Genomic DNA, 21,268 nt, shown 5'->3' on the forward strand with positions numbered 1-21,268 from the left:
GTGGGTAAGAGACAAAGTGAGAAATGTCAAAGCAAATTGCTGTTGACAGAGTTAATAACCGCACCTTACAGACATAATTACATGTAAATAAATACTGAAATAGGCTCAGCTGGAGTCTGAGTGAAGACGAGCAGCCACTTGGAGCAGTCACCAGCTGAGAATTCTGAGTGGGCACAGGTTTAACTCAGTGAATGCCATCGCTGAGTGGGGACAGGTTTAACTCTGCGACTGCCTACTCTGTGTGTGTGTGTGCTGGTTTAACCTTATGAATGCCTGCTCTGTGTGGGCAAGGATTTAACTCAGTGGCTGCTGTATCTCTGACTGGGCACCATTTTAACCTTGAGAAGGCTGGTATAATGAGGCACAAATTTAACCCTTACAGTGCTGACTCCCGAACACACTGAGCACCAACTTTCTGAGTGTTGTTTCTTGTGGGCATGAGTTTGCCACAGTCGATACAACCCGTCTAAAGATGGTCAGTATTGACTGTGACGGACCACAGTTTTATCCCAGTCAATGCTGATGCAGAGTAGACACAGTTTTAACCCTAAGAGCGCTAACTTTAGGAAGATAAGTTTTAAACCTACAGAGTGCAAAAGAGAATCTGTTCACTTAATAAGTGTCAGTTCTGAGAGACCAAACTGGGTACCGATCCAACAGGGACAATAGTTTAAGGACACTGAATCTTGATGGACGGCTTTTTAACCCAGAGCCATTGATGTATGTGTGTACACACAGATATTTAGATACACACAGGTTCAAACACTCCTGGCCAGGCAAATTCACATTGTCAAAATATAAACCCACTTACATAGGAAAATATGCATATTCATTCAGAGTATTCAAACATATTAATTACACAAGTACATAAAAATAACCTCGTACTGAATGTACGCAGACTTACTTACTCTGCTAACTTATAAATCAGGATTTCACACCTTCCCATTCACAAGTTTGTCCACACATTCAGTCACAGTCCCGCATTTACACTGGGTGTACCTACAACTTCTGTATAATGAGCTACTTTCACAACGTGTGACGGGAACTACACGTCTTTCTTATACACAATTTTGGTTTATTCATTCTGCGGATCCCTCACTAGACAAAGCCTGAAAGATACTCAATTTTTTTAATATCTAAAGGGGTTTCATGGGCACTTAAAGCGAAAAGATGCACTTGAGTACGTGGGAAGAGTGCAGGAGTGGAAGGCACCCAGTTCGGAAGGGGACGGGTCGTGAGGAGGATCTCCTGGTGGACGTGCTCCTGGGCCTGGACAAGTTGGCCATTCACAGGTCCAGGTGGCAGAAAGCGAAGGGCACTGCCTGGGCCAACCGCCTGCCCCTTTTCCAAGGATACGTTCGTGCCCAACTGTCTTTGGAGAGGGAGCATGTGGATGCAATGGGCACACTGGGGGACTTACGGGAGCGATGGGCCCCCCTGGGGTAGTGATTGTAATGGACAGTAGAAACCATATTTTAATCTCAGTGTACTCACTGTCTTGTAAATACTGAATGTCTGTACCTTGTATATTTGTGATGTAAATAAGCTTTCATAGTTTTGTAAGAAAGAGTGGAAGAGTAGGTTTACAGAGAGCTAGCGCAGGCTTGATGGGCCGAAGAACATCCATCTGCTGAGCATTTTACTATAATCCATGCTTTTGGAATCAGGAGATCTGGCAGACAGAGTGACATCCATCTGTGCTCCTTGTGATCTTAAGTGAGCAAGAGCAAATAATCTTACAGCCCCTCCGAACAGAATGGACAAGAATGGTGAGTTTTACTCTCAGGCTCACGGAATCATCTGCAGACCCAGGGTGAGAAAAGGAAGGAGCCAGGGCTCGAAGGAGAGCAGGGATTAATTACAGGGCCCGCCCCTGTCAGTCTGGTATTTGTAACTAACGCAAAGCACATGCGGCCAATTGACCTTTCCGTCTTGAGTAGGCCCTTGATATCTGTCTGTTTGTCACCACATCTAATGCTTCTTGTTCAACAGGCGGTGGATCGGGGGGTGAGGATGGTGTCAGAGGGCTTGGTGTTTGAAGGGATACGCAGTGGCCCTGAGAGTGCTTGGTCGCAGGAGCTCAGCAGAGAAAAGGAGTGAGGAGAGGGATGAAGAGCAGGGGATCGGACCAGAGGGGCGGAGGATTGAGAAGAATGAAGCAAGGGGGGAGTGAGGGAGATGATAGGGGGCTGGAATGAATGAAGAAGGGAGGAAGGAAGAGAAAGAAGGGGAGGGAGAGAAGGAAAGCTTCACCATGGATGGCCCCCAAGCTCGGCTATAGAAGAAGGGTTGGGTAAGGGGCTAACAACCCCATCCAGTGAAAGCTAGAGCGGCAGAAACACCAACATAAGTTCCAAAGACCTTATCACTGGGAGAGGAAGGTCTTCATCCAGACAACTTGAAAGACTGGCCCAGGCCAGGGCTGCTGTTGGTGGGTGACGGGCCGAAAACAGAGGACAAAGGAGAAGGAAGGTTGAAGTAGAGGGAAAGAGAGGGGGGAGGAGGAGCAGGAAGGAAAGAGGGAGAGAGAGGAGAGAGAGAGCAAGAGAGAGAGAGAAGGAGCAAGGGGGGGCGGAAGGAGGGGGGGCAAAAAGCGAGGGGGGAAGGAGACAGAGAGAGAGAGAATCAAGCAGACTTTAAGAAAGATGAACAGGGGAATCTCCACAGACTGCAGGGGAATCTCCACAGACTGCTGTTTTCCTATTGTGACATGTACTTTGACAAAACCTTTCAGTGTGTTAATTAAATGTTCAATGCAGGGAATGCTTGTACAAGTGTAGCAGAGCTTGAAGGGGACAACAGTAATCAGAATTTGAACCTCATAAGAAGGAGAGGCAAAGATTTACAAAGGAAAAGCAAGAGCAACGGGCAAGAATTTATGAATGATTGTACTCTATCTGACAATGACCCTTCAGTACAGGTGCTTCAGAACATGTTAAAATACTTGACTTGAAGTACTTAGTGTATTCTGAAGCACCTATTCCGGCTCTCTGTTCCAGACATGGATTTCACTGTAATTCCACAGATTGGCCAGCTGCTGGTGTGATGGGTTGTGTACAATGCTGGGGTTCTGTTCTTATCTCCAACAGACACTTGCCAGGAATAACTGAAAACCTCTCACTCAGACTGGAAGTGGTTGTGAAGTGTGCCTGGGGCGGTGGATCAAAGGAGAGCGAACGTCTCTCTCATTCCCTCGCTCCAAACTCACCGGGTTGATAGCGGCTCAGGAAACATCAAATGCAGCCTGTCTCCCTCCAACTAATCATCCAACAATTCTAATTATAAAGATTCACAAATTTCTCTCTTCCTACTTATCTAATGAAATAAATGAAACATGGCCACTTTAGTAAATCGCTCACACATTCAGGTACATTAAAGTCACTTGCTGTTAATTGCTAGTGTTGATAACTGGCAGGTAGCAAACAATGCAAAGCACACAGACCCCTAGAGTCATGGTTTCTGCAGATCTTGGTCTACAGGATCCAGGGTGTGTAGACCTCATGGTGACTTTCACAGAGCCACCCAACCTCCCAAAGGCCTTGATTGTCTCTTAAGGTCCCAATTCTAGTTCTGGTTGAATTCCAAACCCATTGCCATTCAGCATTGAAAGGGGCTCAACTCCTATTCCAGTCCTAAGGATTAAGTCAAGTGGAGTTTCATGTCATGTGCACAAGTCCCAGTGAGTTCCAGGTGCAATTAAAAACTTCACCACATTCTTAAAGTTTCAAACAGCACACAGAACATAAATTATACAAAAAATGAAGGAAAAAGAAGTCTGTGCAAAAGTAAGACTTTAGTGCAAAATAAAAGACTATCAGAAACAAGTCCAGGGTATTGCAAGAGTTGGTCTGTGTGTTCTGTTTCTGAGGTAGCATTTGAGTTGTGCACGCAAGTTCAAGAACCTGATGAACCTGTTCCTGAAGGCTTCTGTACTCAAGTCTCACTGTTCATGCTGGATGTGACTGGGAAGAGTTTCAGAAAGAACCTCCAAAGTATCCTCCGGCCCTTTTAATATGGTAACTGGTGACTCAGAGTGAGAGTGTGCCCTTACTGGGGAGGATAAATCAGTGATGGCTTTTGTCACTAAATGCAAAGCAGACTGCACACCATGATCACTCCAGCGATGCAGAGAAGGGAGAGGTTAACAGGGAGAGCTGAATTATTTCTGTTGGTCCCAAAGAGGTAGACCTGACCTACAGAAACAATTGTGCTTTTTTCTGGCCTGAACTCCAGAAGCCCCTCACCCAACCTCAAACTCTGGGCTCTTCCTTTCCGCCCTCAAGCATAACCCTCCATCCATAAACCACAAGATTTTCCATGCAAACCAATCCCACCCACTCCAAGAGCCCCCGAGACTGTCACATCCTCAGACCCCACACCACCCTGAAATGAAACTGTTTAGAGGACACATAGAAAGAAAGCAGGTGGCATTGGTCTGGCCCCACAGTCAGACTGCAGGATCCTGAATGAAGTTTCCACTACTGCTGTCCCACTGTACAAATGCAAGTGGCCCTGTGTACTGAGTCTATTCATTAACATGGTATGACTCTGACAGATTAAGGCAGAGGTGGGTAGGTTCAAGTGTCCAAACCCTGGCAGATGTTCCAACAGATAAACATCACCAATTAATGTAAAACTCCAAATTCTTTAAAGGACAAATATTACCAAATCTGGTAGAGACAATTTCGTGTGTGTGTGTGTTTGTGTGTGTGTGTGTGTGTTGGGGGGTGGGGTGTGCGTGCGTGTGTGTTAATCTACGTGCTGTGGTTACTTTATTAGGTACACTGGTACACCTGCTTTATTAACGCAAATATCTAATCAGCCAATGGCTTGGCAGCAGTTCAATGCATAATAACATGCAAATGTCGTCAACAGGTTCAGACCAAACACAGAATGAGGAAGAAGTGTGATCTAAGTGACTTTGACCATGGGATGATTGTTGGTGGCAGACAGCAGGGCCTGAGTATCTCAGAAACTACTGATCTCCTGGGATTTTCAGTCTTTAGTTTACAGAGAAAGTTATAAAAAGCAAGAAAACATCCAGAGGAGTGGCAGTTCTAAGGGTGAAAATACCTTTTGAATGAGAAAGGTCAGAATTAGAATGGCAGACGGATTCAAGCCAACAGGAAGGTGACAGTAATTCAAATAACAATGTGTTACCAACAGTGGTGTGCAGAAGAGCATCTCTGAATGCACAACACATCGAATCTTGGTGTGAATAAGCTACAGATCACACTGGGTTCCACTCCTGTACCTAATAAAGTGGCCACTGAGTGTATTTCTATCTGCTTCTCCCTCCCTCTCTGTTGCAAAACCTTCTTCTCTTCAATCCCCTGTTTTGGACCTCATTCAAATAAGTCATGCAAAAGCATTGATTTAACATTGCACAGTTTAAGAAAAATTTTGCGCTTATCAAGTTTACAAGATGACTGTGTGGCAGCCCACTCAAGGATCTCAGAGAAACAGTAGCGTAGATGGAGTGAGAAAATATTACTGGGATTACTGATTTCCCAAACAAAAAATGGGATTCATTCCAAAAGACGGTGGAAGCTGAAGAAAGGAACTTTCCACCAGTGCAGAGTGAGAAATCTGTGAAAAGTATTTAAGTATTTAACAGCCCCCCAAGGATGGAGAGAAGCTTAGCTTTCCGTAGTCCTGCCATAAGATCATGATGATATCTCATGCCATGTGGTTGCAGTGTGGCCCTGCCAAGTTAGAGTGCAGACATTGTTCGGACCGTACCAGGTGCTACTAACATCCGCTTCTCAGACAAGCTTTCGGCTCCACAGGGAATGCGAAAATGAAGAACTTTCTGGTAAATATGTCATACCCGCAGCCCCGCCTACTAGCAGAGAGTCAGGTCATGAGAAATTGGAAGCCTTCCAGAACAAGGCTTAATGCTTCCACTTTGGCTCTCACCAGCTCGAAATGAAGACTGATTCACTTTGTCCCTGGCCCATTTTCATAAGCCTTTTGAAGGTGCTGACTCTCACTGGGGTTCAGTCCCCTCCCCTGAAGATGCTGATTCTCACTGGGGTTCAGACCCCTCCCCTGAAGGTGCTGACTCTCACTGGGGTTCAGACCCCTCCCGTGAAGGTTCTGTCACTGGGGTTCAGTCCCCTCCCCTGAAGGTGCTGACTCTCACTGGGGTTCAGACCCCTCCCCTGAAGGTGCTGACTCTCATTGGGGTTCAGACCCCTCCCCTGAAGGTTCTGTCACTGGGGTTCAATCCCCTCCCCTGAAGGTGCTGACTCTCACTGGGGTTCAGACCCCTCCCCTGAAGGTGCTGACTCTCACTGGGGTTCAGACCCCTCCCCTGAAGGTGCTGACTCTCACTGGGGATCAGACCCCTCCCCTGAAGGTGCTGACTCTCACTGGGGTTCAGACCCCTCCCTTGAAGGTGCTGACTCTCGCTGGGGTTCAGACCCCTCCCCTGAAGGTGCTGACACCCACTGGGGTTCAGACCCCTCCCCTGAAGGTGTTGACTGTCACTGGGGTTCAGACCCCTCCCCTGAAGGTGTTGACTCTCACTGGGGTTCAGACCCCTCCTCTGAAAGTGCTAACTCTCACTGGGGTTCGGGTGTGTTCCTTCTCTATATATGGGGGGGCCCTTCTGTCTTCCTTTATATCAATATGCTTCTTTAACCCCTATTTGACTCCCACATCCGGGCAACCCACCAGTTCAACATCTAATCCCATCTTCAACTTCCCCTGCTCTTCGGTGAGTTATGTTCCCCATCAAGTCTCCTTTCCTGTCCCTCAGAATTGCCAACCAGGTCTGAAACATCTGTTCCACAAACTCTTTGTCCGCACCATGAATACACACACCACCCTACTGCTCTGTCTATCCTCCCCTCTATTAACCTCTCCTTTCTCTAATAGTCCATGGCAGTATAACCAAGAGGACCATCATCTCCGGATTTGCCCACCTTTTTGCCCTGGTAATCATTCTCCAGTCCAGAGCCCGGGATTAAATCTGATGGATTCCTGTCACTCTGTTGGGTTCATTTGAACATCTGTACCATTAGGATGGCCTATTTGGGAGAAATAATTGAAATACAGAAGTAATGCCAGTGCCAATGGGATGGAAGGTCCTGCTTCTGAGACCTGAGCCTTGTCCCAGGTGGGGAGGTTGGGAAGGGGATCTGGGGTGGGGGGACATAGTGGTACCGAGTGGGGTTCGAGCATGCGATTGCATGAAGGCTGACCTGTGGAGAGAGTCCATTGCTGACCTGGCTCATGGAGTTGTTGGGTGCTGTTGGGTTCATGAAGCTGTCGGGGTAGCCGGAGAAGCCGTGCCGATTGGACGCCAGGCCGTAGGAGGCGCTCTCTGCTGCCGCTGCCAGGCCGCTCTGGTGCATGGAAGAGGGCGGCAGGGGCTGTGGCCTGTGGACAGTGCTCCCTCCATCTGAGTCCAACCACATACCACAGCAGTTAGTCACACAGGCAAGCTCCAACATCATGTCCACAATGTATTCCTCCTCTCTTTCTCCAATACTCTCTACTTTCCCTAATTTCTCTCTTCCCCCTCTCCAAGACTACCCTATCCTTCTCTTTATATGTCTCCCTTTCCATGTCCTTTCACTTTCCTTCCTTCATTCTCCATTCCCAAGCCCCCACCCCCCCCCACTGTGCTCCTCTCCTCCCTTCTCCTCTTCCCCTTCCCTGCCTTGCCCATTCCTTCCCCATATCTCCCTTCCCCACCTCCACCCCCTCTCCATCCTCCCTCAAAGCGTTCCCACTACTCGATTCCATTGAACAGGCAGGAGCAGCTCTTCAGCTGATGTCAGGTAGGTCTTTGCGGTCACAGAGGTACTGTATCTGAACCCAAGACCGTGCTCACTCATGCTGTCTGGCAGAGTGTCCGGGGAAGGACCCCTGGTTAGCTCCTGCTCCTCCCTCACCCAGCAGCTTGAAGACTCATTGTGCGTCCCTACAGCAGAGGACGGAGCCTAGATCCCCCAACTCAGACTGCCAAGAAGGAGATCTCCTTAACATTAGACTTTAAGAGTTTGGCTGGATCCACCTTTAAATAGGAGCAAAATTTTCCATCATTTTACTTTTCAACTGAATTTAATAGAACACAAATCAGACCACTTCAGTACCGGCCAGTGATCCCACTCCAACCGACAGCCTCAAATAATCCCATCACCCATTCAACGTCTGCTCTACCAGAGAGAGCTTCACCAGGAGCTGAAAAGGCTCAGAGCCAATATCAGCTGGCCCAAGACCGTACACACAATCTTGCCTGTTCAAGTGATCTTGTACAGGGTGTCAATGAGCTACAAGCTCATCCCTTGCATGCTGTTCTGCAGACATGAGACTGCCCTTACCTTGGGAGAGCGTAGTTGATGGGTACGATGACTCGGGCAACTGGTATGGGGGCAGGGTTGGCATTCCAGTGGGCGCAAAGCCTCCTGGTAACAGGTGGTTGAAAGCTGCCAGCTGATTGGCTCCAGCCTGTTTACGCCACCGAGCACGGCGATTACTGAACCACACCTGAAAAACAGAAAAGAAAACTATTACTTCAATACAGTGTGAGTGTTAGATGGGGAGCAGAGAGGGATCAGGTAAGGCATAGTGCTGTCACTCTTAAATACTCTCAAGGCTTTGCACCATTCACACCGAGACCACCAGACTCAAAATGAGTTAGGCTGATCATCACCTCCTCCATTAACCCATCCCACCATACCTGCCCCCCCCCAACTACCACTACTTTATCATTTCCTGACAGTCATCTGATGTTCAGATACTCCTGTACCTAGTGTCACTCATTTACATACAACCAGTCCATGTATATAAGCTAACCTTATGTATTTATGTTACTTGTGTTTTCGATTGTGTTCTTTATGCTTGTAGTTTTTTATGCTGAATTGGATATAGAGTAACAATCATTGTGTTCTCCTTTACCCTTGTGTACTGGATAATAACAATAAACAGTCTTGAATCTTTAAACTTCAGGAAGGAACTATCCAGTGTGTGATTCTTTGAATCTGCGTTCAATCCATTGCTTTGAACACACACTAGACAACTGCAGTTTTCTCCTCCTTCCTTTCAACTCTTCCATTTCACCCAGGTTGAGTTTATTTCCCTCTTGACTTCTCCACCTTTCACTTGGCGTTTGGCTCTTCTCTGTGGCCAAAACATTTGGTCAGTCCTTCAACTTACTGTCCAATTTTATCTTATTTGTGCTTCTATAACGCTGCATCAGTGAAACACCTGTCCAGCCATACCTGTACAGCAACACATACACGCAGAAACACACACACAGCCTTGCTACTTTCCTTCACTTAGAGCTGCTGTGAAGGTGCAGATCCTTGGTGGGGTTTAGTTCTGAGAGCACTGCGTTCCCTCTCCATTTGCCAGCCCGTGCATTCAGTAATGGTGGGCCATACAGTCACTGAAGGAAAAAAATAATGATCAAGGCAACAGGAGTGGGTGCAACGTACCTACCTGGACGTATGCACAGAGAGGTATCAGAAAAAGGCCAGCAATATCATGAATGATCCTGCCCACCCGGCTCATGGACTGTTTGTCCCGCTCCCATCAGGGAGGAGGCTACTTAGCATCCACGCCAGGACCACCAGACTCAAAAACTGTTACTTCCCTCAAGCCATTAGGCTGATCAACACCTCCACCCACTAACCCACCACCACTTCTTTACCATTTTCTGTCACAGTCACCTTACGTACAGATACTCTTCTACTTAGTGTCACTTTAACGTGCATGCAATCGGTGTCTGTATATTAGCTAATCTATGTATTTATATTTATTATGTTTTTGCTGTATTCATCATGCTTATTGTGCTTTTTTTATGCTGCACCGAGCCCGAAGTAACAATCGTTTCATTCTCCTTTACACTTTTGTACAGATGAATGACAATAACGATCTCGAAAGTTTCCTGATCTGCTAACAATGCTAAACTGAGTTGGTGCATTGAGTGTGCTGGGGGTTTGAAATGTTTCCCCAGGTGTACACATGAAAAGCCATGTATGGTTACTCACCTTCTCTTCCTTTGTCTCTGGGGCACGTGTCCAGTGTGTAGATACCTCTCATTTAACCAATTTCCCCCGGGATCAATAAAGTATGACTATGACTATGACTCTCTTTGTGTGTCTGCAAAGAGCCTTAGGAACGTCAGGCAAGAAGCTGAGAGATGTGAGGTTCTGCATTTTTGAAAACGGTGCCATAGTATTAAATATTCAAATGGCTTCACGTGTCCTAATTGCTTGCAACGCCTGCATGCAAGTACTCTGTGTGTCTTTGCACACAAAACACAGTCTCTTGCAGGTGTTGCAAGCAGTTAGGAAGCAAATAGAATATTGGACTCCTCTGCACGAATCCACGAGTCTGCTAGAGGCTGGAGGCGATGACCTCTGCTGGGGTTGGAGGATTGTGCATGCTCGTAGGGTGGGAGGAACAGGGCTTGTGTCCGGTTTTATTGTGTCCTGTGTTGTTTTTGCCCAGCTTCGTGGCCATGTTCTGCTGGCAGCAGAATGTGTGGCAAAACTTGAGGGCTGCCCCCACCAGCACATCCTGAAGTGTGTCGATTGTTAACGCAAATGTCACATTGCACCATATGCTTCAATGTACATTTGATAAATAATTCTACATCTACACGTCCCGGGCATCACTGTGACCTCACCCGGAGAACCAAATGCACTGAGGGAAGGTCACGCCTGCCTCCCAAGGCAGAACCTTAAAGGTTCATCAGATTGATTATTGGGGTAGTAGTTGTTCTTCTGAGTAAAGATTGGGACTCTGCTGTCTGCCGTTTAAAAGAATGAGATGCGAGATCCTGAGAGGTTTTGACAAATGTAACAGCTGAGAGGCTGTTTCCCACAGCTGGAGTCAACATTAGGTGATGGGAAATGCACTAGCCGTTTGGAACTGAGATAAATAGAGAATTCTTTACATGAGAACACGAACCTCAGAGATGGTGCCACGATTCCCATATCTGCTGTCTCTTGTGCAACAAGAAGTACATTTGGCTCTTTCGATGAGACCACAGCTGATCAGTACCACTTCCCCGCACTAACACAGTTTCAGTTCATTTGCGAAAATCTAGCTTTGTCTTTAATATAGCCGCAGTCCAGCCTCCACAGCTCCCCTGGGTAGAGAATTCCAAGGACTCACCATCCTCTGGGTGGGAAGTTCCTCTTCATCTCGGCCCTGAATGGTCAACTCCTCATTTTGAGACTGTAACCCCTTGTTCGAGGCACCCAACAGTGGAAAAAACATCCCTCCATCCACCCTGCCAACCCCTTACTTACGTTATTTAGATTATGAGGACACACAGTCCTCTTTTATTGTCACTTAGTAATGCATGCATTAAGAAATGATACAATGTTCCTCCGGTGTGATATCACAGAAACACAAGACAGACCAAGACTGAAAAACTGACAAAAACCACATAATTATAACATATAGTTACAACAGTGCAAGCAATACCATAATTTGATGAAGAACAGGACATGAGCACGGTAAAAAAAGTTCAAAGTCTCTCGGAAGTCCCATCATCTCACGCAGACAGGAGAAGGAAGAAAACTCTCTTCCTGCCATGAGCTTCCAGCGCCGCAAACTTGCCGATGCAGTATCCTGGAAGCACCCGACCACAGTCCGACTCTGGGTCGTCTGAAAACTTCGAGCCTCCGACCAGCCCTCCGACACCAAGCACCGAGCACCATCTCTGCTGAGCGCTTCAACCCCGACCCTGGCCACCAGCAACAGGCAAAGCCGAGGATTTGGGGCCCTCCCTCCGGAGATTCTCGATCGCACAGTAGCAGCGGCAGTGAACCGGGCATTTTTACTGAGAATGCCTCTCATTCTTATAAACTGAGGGGAGAACAGGCGCTGTTTGCATAATCCCCCACCCCCCCCATTCACCTTCCCCCTTTGTCTAGCTTCACCAATCACCTGCCAGCTTGTACTCATTCCCCTACCTCCACTTTCTTATTCTGGCTTCTCTCCCTCTTCCTTTCCAGTCCTGATGTAGAGTCTTGGCCCAAAATGACTACTGCTTATTCCCATCCACAGCTGCTGCCCGACCTGCTGAGTCCCTCCAGCATCTTGTGTCTGTTGCACAGGTAGTTTCTGTTTTATCTCAAACACGAGGGATTCTGCAGATGCTGGAACACACGCAAAATGCTGCGGGAACTCAGCAGGTCAGGCCGCATCTGTGGAAATGAATAAACAGTCGACGTTCAGGTAAGACCTTTCTTCAAGACTGGAAAGGGAGGGGGAAGATGCCAGAAGGAAAAAGGTAGGGCGAGGGGAAGAAAGACTAGCAAGAAAATAATAGGTGAAGCCAGGTGAGTGGGAAAGCTAAAGGACTGGAGAAGAAGGAACCTCAAAGAAGAGGAGAGTGGACCACAGGAGAAAGGGAAGGAGGGGGACCCAGGAGAGGTGATAGGCAGGTGAAGAGAAGAGGTACAAGGCCAGAGTGGGAAATATAAGAAGGGGGAGGGGAGGGAAAGAAAAGATTTACCAGAAGGAGAAAGCAATGTTCATGCCATCAGGTTGGAGGCTAGCTAGACGGAATACGAGATGTTGCTCCTCCACCCTGAGGGTGGCCTCATTGTGGCAAAGGAGGAGGCCTTAGACCAACATGTCGGAACAGAAAAGGAGATAGGATTTAAAGTGGTTGGCCACCAGGAAATTCTGCTTTTGGTGGAATGGACGGAGGTGACTGCTTTGCTCAATGCCCACTCAACTCATCTGAGCTGCTCACCCAAGTCATTGACATAGATTGTGGACAGCCAAGGTCCCTGTACTGATCCCTGCTGCATCTCACCAGCCATGGCCTCAAAACGTGAAAATGACATATCTATTCCTCCACTCTCTTTTTTGGTCATTACTAATCTTCTTAAAAATTAGCAAGTTACAAGGACTTGAGGACCTGAGTTTTGGGGAAAGGTTGAACAAGTTAGGACTTTAGTCCCTGGCGTGTAGGAGATTGAGGGAGATTTATAGAGGTATATGAAATTATGAGGGGTATAGATAGGGTAAATGCAAGCAGGCTTTTTCCACTGAGGTTGGGAGAGACAAGAGGTAGAGGTCATAGGTTAAGGGTGAAAGGTGAAATATTTAAGGGGAACCTGAGGGAGAGCTTCTTCACTCAGAGAGTGGTTAGAGTGTGGAATGAGCTGCCAGGAGAAGTTATGGTTCTGGGTTCCAGTTCAACATTCAAGAGAAGTTTGTATAAATACACGGAAGGGAGGGTCATGGAGGACCACGGTCTGGGTGCGGGTCAATGGGACTAGGCAGAGTAACAGCTCAGCATGAACTGGACGGGTCGAATGGCCTGATTACGTGCTGCAGTGCTCTATGACTCTGTAGCTCCATAACTTCTATCGACGACGCTATTTTATCCCTAATAACAGGCATGGTAATGTTGTCCAATAATCTCTTGCGTGACACATCATCCAAATCTTTCTGAAAGTCCATTCTTTCGCTGATCAACCCTACCTGCTTTGACCAACACATCTCAAAAAACGCTGACAGATTTGACAAATGTGATTTCTCTTTCAATGATAGGGCTGACTCTGACCTATTGTTAATTCCCTGCATTGCCGCTCTTTCCTTTCTTAAATATTAAGTTTGTACATATTACTTTTTGATCTGTGGAAGCCATTCTGGAATCCATTAACCTTTGGAAAATGACAACAGTAGCCTCCTCTTTCAAAGCTGTCGAATGCACACCATGTCCTTGGGATTTACTGTCCTTTGGGCTCATTACCCTCTCAGATATTGATTTTTTTGGATGTTAGTTTCCTTGAGTTGTTTGCCTACTCAGACAGGTTCACTTTTCCCTGGAATTTCTGAATCCGTTTTCAGAAAGCAATACACATAAGATGTGATTGATTTCTCTGCCATTACTTTATTTTCTCCAGTATAGTTTCCCGCGCCTCACCCCGAAGGGGGACCACAGTAATTTAAGCTAATCTTGCCCTTTTTAAATATCTGTTGAAGCTTCGACAGTCTGTTTTTACGTTTCTGGCTGGCCTCTTCTTGAATTCTACTTTCCCTTATCAATGCCTCAGTCCTCCCTTGCTGAATTCTGAAATTCTCTCAATCCTCAGGCTTACTGCTTTTTTTTTTGGCAATGTTATAAGCCTTTTCCTTTGATCTAACACTATCTTTAACTTCTCTTGATAGCCATGGCTGGACCACTTTCCCTGCTTTTTTTTGCTTTAAAAGGAAAATATATCATTCGCAATCTATGTATTAATTCTTTAAATGTTAGATATTCTTTGTTCACTCAGGGGCTTGTGGAATTTTGTGACTTTGTGGTGGATACTTGGATGTTATAGGATGTTTAAGGCTGAGGTGGGTTCTCAGGAATTTTAAGGAATTGGTGATTTCCAAGGGTGGGAAGGGGTTGGTAAAGGATCAGCCATAACATTACTGAGTGGTAGAACAGGAATCAGGAAAACAAGCTTTCTATTTCTCCAAAAAAAATTTAAGATTAGCTTTATTTGTCACATGTGCATCGAAACATCCAAACATAGTTTAGTCCGAGTATACGCTGGGGCAGCCTGGAGGTGTTACCCTGCTTCAGACACTATCATAGCATGCCCACAATGCACTAACCCGAACCCATATATCTTTGGAACGTGGGAGGAAACGGGAGCACCTGGAGGAGACCTACGCGGTCATGGAGAACGTACAAACTCCTTACAGTCAGCAACGGGATTTGAACCCTGATTGGTGGCCGCTGGCGCTGTAAAGTGTTAACGCTAACCACTGTGTCACCATATTCTTACTTTGTACATCACAGCCAAATGGATCCCAGTCATTTCTGACCAGTGCACAAGCAAGATTTAAATTAGGAATTGTGATCAGGAGAAGCAATCCTGGATGATCCTTCCCCTCCCCTTGAATGGATACACTGGATCCTCATCCCTGTAGTTCCCAGTGCTACCCCAGAACATTAAAAGGACGGGTTCCTGGGAGGAGGCTTCAGACAGGGGACTAGTAAGTACACAGCCAAGTACAGACAGGGAACTCAGACCCGAGCATAAAGCCAGTGAATGATTCTGCACACACACATACCTGCACACCTGAGCCATTCCCCTCCTTCACACCATAGTGAGAAGTGAAGTAACCCGCAGGTTCAACTTCGCTCAGGTTACAATGAGAAGCCGAATTCACTAGTTTGTGCTCTGGTGCCTAATTCAATCACCCTTGAAAGTTGCTGGATCATTGTTAAGGGCACAGCAGCCTAGTGGCTAAATTACTGCTAGGATTTGGGACCACTGAACCATGGGGGGCATGAATGTGAATCTCTTCATAGCTGTTGGGAATTTAAGTGTGTAACATTAGATAAATATGGAATTAAGTTTCTTAATTACAGAAGTTAAAAGATCACTAGATTTCCACAGAAGCCCCTTTGACTCACCAATGGGCTTCAGGAAAGGAAATCTGTCATTGTTAATCACTCTGGACCATATGACACTCCAAATCAACCAATGTGATTGACCCTTAACTAGCCCACTTCAGACTGGGGCAGAAGTCCCAGTGGTGCCTGTAACCCACTGGTGAAATATCTGGCTGGTTCACCAGCCTCCTTTGCGAAGGGGAATTTGCTGCCCCTAAATGGTTTGGCTCCACAAATGAACCCTATTCCACACACCAACCTTTCAATGTCCCTGGCGTACGTGGAGATGGACAACGGTGCTGTTTTGCCGGTGTGACTTTTGTCCGCAGGACACCAATTATAGAGAGTAAAGCACTGACCTTTGAGGTCCAAAGGTAAATCAGTGTCAAGTGCAGTACCGACAGATCTGTGTGCAGTCTAACTGAGTCTGTGAAAATGTTGGCAAGTCAGGCCTCAGGATGGAATTGCCCTGTGTGGGTTAGCTACTTACCGAAGTATGAATCACAACATTCGGCTGCTATGGGAACTGAGTGGGAAATGGGCAAGACTGCCTCCAAATGAAAATTGACAGGAACAGTTGTGAGTGTGAGTGGGAGTTGTTTGCCTTCAGCCCCCAGCTACACAGAGATCTTTTGTTTTACAAAAACAAGCCAAATCACAACTCATTGGAAGCCCGGTTGGGATTACAGTCGGAATCGTCGCCTGGCTTCACAGCAAGGGCTGACGCCTTTTCAAATTAATTTATGACATCCTCAGAAAGTTCAGAGCACAGGCCTCATTTTTAACAAGATTGATTTCCAAAATATCAAGTGTGAAGTTAGCACAGCTAGTCCGAACTGATAACCAGGACACCTGGCCGGTTTGTGTCCAGTACCAGCCTATCCCAGGTCAGCTAAAATCACCACTCATTCCAGAACACAGAGACAACAGGCCACAGTAAAGGGGTTTCACTGGTTCAGATGGCCAATGTCCAGTCACTCAATGTGGCTTAGTACGGTCACTGTATAATGTCCCCCAACAAATAAGGCAACTAGGGATGCACAATAAATGCTGGCTTAGCTGGTGACACCCACACCCCGTAAATGAATTAAAAAAAACATAGGATCTTCCCAGTTCCATTCTCCTTCATACCCACTAAATCATGGAATTAACCTATCCTCAAGTCCTGGAGAGTGACCCCTGCCATGAAGTCTACCCTTCACAATCTCTTCTGCAGATCCTGTACACTTCCCACCACCATTCACTTACCCTCATCTACTCCACACCCCTGTACGCTCTGCCATACCAATACGCTCCATCCTACCACGGATCTTACCCCACTCCTTTTGTCCCCCCTAAGAGCATCTGTGTAATCATCTGCTGAAGAACCTCAAGAACACCCTCTTCCATCTCCCAGAGGTAACCAAGGTGAACTTCCAGAACCTCTCTCCTAAGTTACTGCCCACATCTTTAACCTGTTGCTTCAGGCAAGGATGAATGAGGTTTTCTGTATAATCAGGCACTGGCATTGGAAATAATTCATCATGAGTTTTAGAGCCACACTTCTGCCGATGGGAAAATTCATGACTGGACCTTCCAAACACTGACTTTGACACACTCCATCACCACCACATGCATCAAAAGGCTTATCTCAGCTGCACTGTTTATCTGGACAACAACAATGGGCCTCGAGCAGATTTTGAGGCTAAGCCTGGCACTATAGTTTGACATTTGTGCCCTTAGAAACTTAGTTAAATTCAAAGTTCAAAGTAAATTTATTATCAAAGTACATATATGTCACCATATACAACCCTGTAATTCATTTTCTTGCGGGCATACTCAATAAATTCAATAGCCATAATAGAATCAGCAAAAGACCAGACCAACAGGGCAGACAACAAATGTGCAAAAGACAACAAACCGTGCAAATACAAAATGAAATAAATAATAATACATAAATAAGCAATAGATATTGAGAACATGAGATGAAGATTTCCTTAAAAGTGAGTCCATAGGTTGTGGGATGTGGCCAAGTGGTTAAGACATTGGACTAGCGACCTGAAGGTCGTGAGTTCGAGCCCCAGCTGAGGCAGTGTGTCGTGGTCCTTGAGCAAGGCACTTAATCACACAGTGCTCTGCAACGACACTGGTGCCAAGCTGTATCGGCCCTTGCCCTTCCCTTGGACAACATCGGTGTTGTGGAGGGGGAGACTTGCAGCATGGGCAACTGCCGGTCTTCCATACAACCTTGCCCAGGACTGCGCCCTGGAGAGTGAAGACTTTCCAGGCGCAGAGCCACAGTCTCGCAAGACTAATGGGTGCCTTTATTTATTATAGGTTGTGGGAACAGTTCAGTGATGGGGCAAGTGAGTTGAGTGAAGTTATCCCCTCTGGTTCAAGAGCCTGATGGTTGAGGGGTAATAACTATTCCTGAACCTGGTGATGTGAGTCCTGAGGCTCCTGTACCCTCTTTCTGATGGCAGCAGTGAGAAGAGAGCGTGATCTGGGTGGTGGGGGTCCCTGATGATTGATGCTGCTTTCCTGCAACAACGCTCTGTGTAGACGTGCTCAATGGTGGCGTGGGTTTTACCTGTGATGGACTGGGTTGTATCCACTACTTTTTGGAGGGTTTTCAGTTCAAGGGCATTGGTGCTTCCATAACAAGCTGTGATGCAGGCAATCAATATACTTTGTACCACACACCTATAGAAGTTTGTCAAAGTTTTAGATGTCATGACAAATCTTCGTAAATTTCTAAGGAAGGGGAGGTGCTGCTGTGCTTTCTTCATAATTGCACGTACGTGCTGGGCCCAAGACAAGTCTAATGAAATGATAACATTGGAGGATTTAAAGTTGCCGACCCTCTCCACCTCTGATCCCCCAATGAGAACTGGTTCATGGACCTCCGGTTTCTTTCTCCTGAAGTCAATAATCAGCTCCTTGGTCTCACTGACACTGAGCAAGAGATACTTGCTATAAATGTGATGCACCTCTCCAGTTCACGTCTCAAGTTAGTTTTACGCACATTTTTATGGCACATTGCTGAGTCACAACTAGGACAGACACTGTTGCTAGGATACAACTTGGGCCTCTTGTAGCAACTCCTCAGGCACTACTGCACTGGTTTCTCAGTTGGCTGCTGAATCATGGATGTTGTTCAGCGGTTAAGTCTTTCATTTTTGTAACTAGGAGTTCAGATGTTTGTGGGGGTTGGGTGGGACCAGTCCTACATCAAGATTCATCAGGATTCCTTCTTCAGTTTGCCTTATGATGGAGGACAGAGTGGGGGTGTAACTTGGGGGGAGTACATTGGGGCGAAGGGAAGAGCAGAGTCAGGGTATGGAATCGGACTATGAGAAAACAAACAGGAGTCTGAAGTGGGTTATTTACTGCAGGTCAACATCAGACACTCCCATCTGCCCCCATGAGATAGATTTCACTGAAACTCACAGCTAGGCATCTGAACCCTGACCCTTCCTGTCCACAAAAACCATCCTCCCTTTCATGTTCTCTTTAACTCCATCCCTCAGAAGGGAATGTGCTTAGCAGGGAACTCAGAGAGAAGTCCCGGCTGAAAGCAGACAGCGCGTCACCCTGAGGTAACGCCGGGCCTACACCACCAGGCTTATCACTATAACCACACTCTAGGTCAGATTATTAAATTTCACTGTCAGCAGAGGAATGGATCAAAAGCAAAGTCATTAAAATAAAACCTGTGTCTCAGAGAGAGAGTGTGTGTGTGTGTGTGTGTGTGTGTGTGTGTGTGAGAGAGAGTGAGAGTGAGAGTGAGAGACAGAGAGACAGAGAGACAGAGAGACAGAGAGACAGAGAGACAGAGAGACAGAGAGATCGGACAGTAACCATGTTTAACCCCTTTCAGGAAGAGTCACACTGTGGTTGGTTAGAGTCTCGAGGTCGCAGTTGGGTAATGGTTGAACATGGACTGAAATCAGGAACTGTGGATTGGCGGACAGTTGTCTCCGTCCCTGACTGGAGAATCATACTGTTCTTCCTCCCTCTCCCTTTTCCCCAGTTGAGCTTCCCCTCTCCCTATCCTTTCCCAGACACCTACCTCACTGTGGGGCTTGTGTTTCAAGATAATAACATCCCTCACATCAACCTGTTAGCGTAGACATGGGTGATATTCAGCGTTGGAACCCTCCTCAGATTTTCAGAGAAAACAGTGTTGAGTGATTGGCGGATGTACTACCCCACTAGCCCCATGCTATGAAGAGCTCATAAATCTATAGTTGGGGGCACTTTTCAGCTTTTCATTACCCAATGGACAATCAAAATTCAAGATTCAAGATTGTTTAATGTAATTTCCAGTAGGCAGGTGTAAAGGAGAACGAATCAATTGTTACTCCAGATCCGATGCTGCACAAAACAAAAATACAGTAAGATAAAGAACACAATAGTAAAAGAAAACACAAATAAATATAAATTAATAAGATAGCTTATATACATAGATTGATAAGGTGCAGCAGGCACAGGACTGTCTGTACGTAAGCTGACTGACAGGAAATAACAAAATAGTGGTGGTGGGAGGTATGGAGGGATGGGGGTGTTGATCAACTTTACTGCTTGGGGAAAGTAAAGGTTTTTGAGTTTGGTGGTCCTACGTGGCCTCCTCTGATGGGAGTGGGACAAACCGTCCATGAGCAGGGCAGGTGGGATCCTTCATCATGACACTGGCCCTTTTAGAATATATGTTCTCGGTGGTGGGTAGGCTGGTGTTGGTGATGCGTTGGGCAGCTTTGACTATCTGTTGTAGACCCATCCTGTCTGCCACAGTGCAGTTTTCGTACCATGCTGTGCATCAGGATGCTTTGTACCGCACATCTGTAGAATGACATGAGTTTAGATGAGTGAGTGTGGCCAACTGAGTTTGAGTACAGGTGAGTGTTACAAACAGAAGACTCTTCCATTTTCAGCCTTGGGTTGGTTGGGAGCGCTCTTATCTGATCAGGAGGCTGTTTCTGCAGTCACTGTGGACTAGGACACAGGGGTAATCTGCAATGCAGATGAATCAAGACTTGGTCTGCAATCGTAGGTGTATAACAGCACCTGTAACTACTCAGGATAAAATCAAGACAGTTATCGCTGTATTTTTTTAAATCTATTATTTCTGTCTGCGAACCCACTGGGGGAATTGGAGGCCCAGTGCCTAAGAGTCCACATGACCAATGGAGACTGGAGGTCAGGGGATCAGGGGGCAGCCTGTCCTAGGGTGGAGGACTGTCTCTGTGTGAGAGTGCTGGATGGGAAGGATGGAAGAGCCTCGTCTGTATTGGCACTGTTGTTCTGCTGCATATTGTGGGCTCGCTACGTTGTGTGGCGACCCTCGCCAGCTGCCACCAGCACATCCTGATGTTGTGTTGGTCGTTAACGCAAATGACACATTTCGCTGTAGACTTCTACATACATTTGATAAATAAATGAATCTGAATCTGAATAAACATCAAAAAAACAGATTATCAAATTAATGTCTCAATCCCGTTTATGGAAGCTTGCTGTGTACAATTTGACTATAATATTTCATCAAAGTTTGATTATACACATGAACAGGGAAGGTACTATTGAAATATCAGGAGGCTGTCTCTGCAGTCACTGTGGACCATGTATTTGTTTTCTTTGGTTTCTTTCAGCTTCCCAAAGTTTCCCTTCTTCAAACCCTTTTCCAGTGATGCCTTTCTGTACCGACTACCCCAGGGTCACTGTGGACCAAAACGAACTTACTCTTTTTTTGCTCTTTCTCATAAAAAATGTGACAGTTTAAGTTATTCTTCTCAATGCTGCTTACATCATGCTATGTGCCTGCAATGCAGCTGCAAGATATTCACTGCACCTTTTGCAAGTGACATTAACCTCAACTTGACTCGGGTCCCCCAGTGAGGATCGTGCAGGAGC

The 21,268-nt window shown here is 46.4% G+C and overlaps 1 protein-coding gene across 6 annotated transcripts in view; it reads right to left on the bottom strand.

Moving 5' to 3' along the window:
* Positions 1-21,268, bottom strand: part of LOC140188502 (paired box protein Pax-7) — a 153,393-nt gene that overhangs the window by 39,979 nt on the left and 92,146 nt on the right. For 4 of the 6 annotated variants that reach the window (XM_072244825.1, XM_072244829.1, XM_072244826.1 and 1 more), the window contains 2 exons: positions 8,334-8,499; positions 7,209-7,408 (listed from right to left, as the gene is read on the bottom strand). In XM_072244825.1, coding sequence (XP_072100926.1) covers positions 7,209-7,408; positions 8,334-8,499 — 366 coding nt within the window. Of the gene's footprint in view, positions 1-7,208; positions 7,409-8,333; positions 8,500-19,523; positions 19,736-21,268 lie in introns of those variants that run through there. The other 2 variants (XM_072244830.1, XM_072244832.1) reach the window with 2 other exon arrangements.

Source organism: Mobula birostris, chromosome 27 (genome assembly GCF_030028105.1).
Source record: "Mobula birostris isolate sMobBir1 chromosome 27, sMobBir1.hap1, whole genome shotgun sequence".
NCBI classification, from domain to species: domain Eukaryota; kingdom Metazoa; phylum Chordata; class Chondrichthyes; order Myliobatiformes; family Myliobatidae; genus Mobula; species Mobula birostris.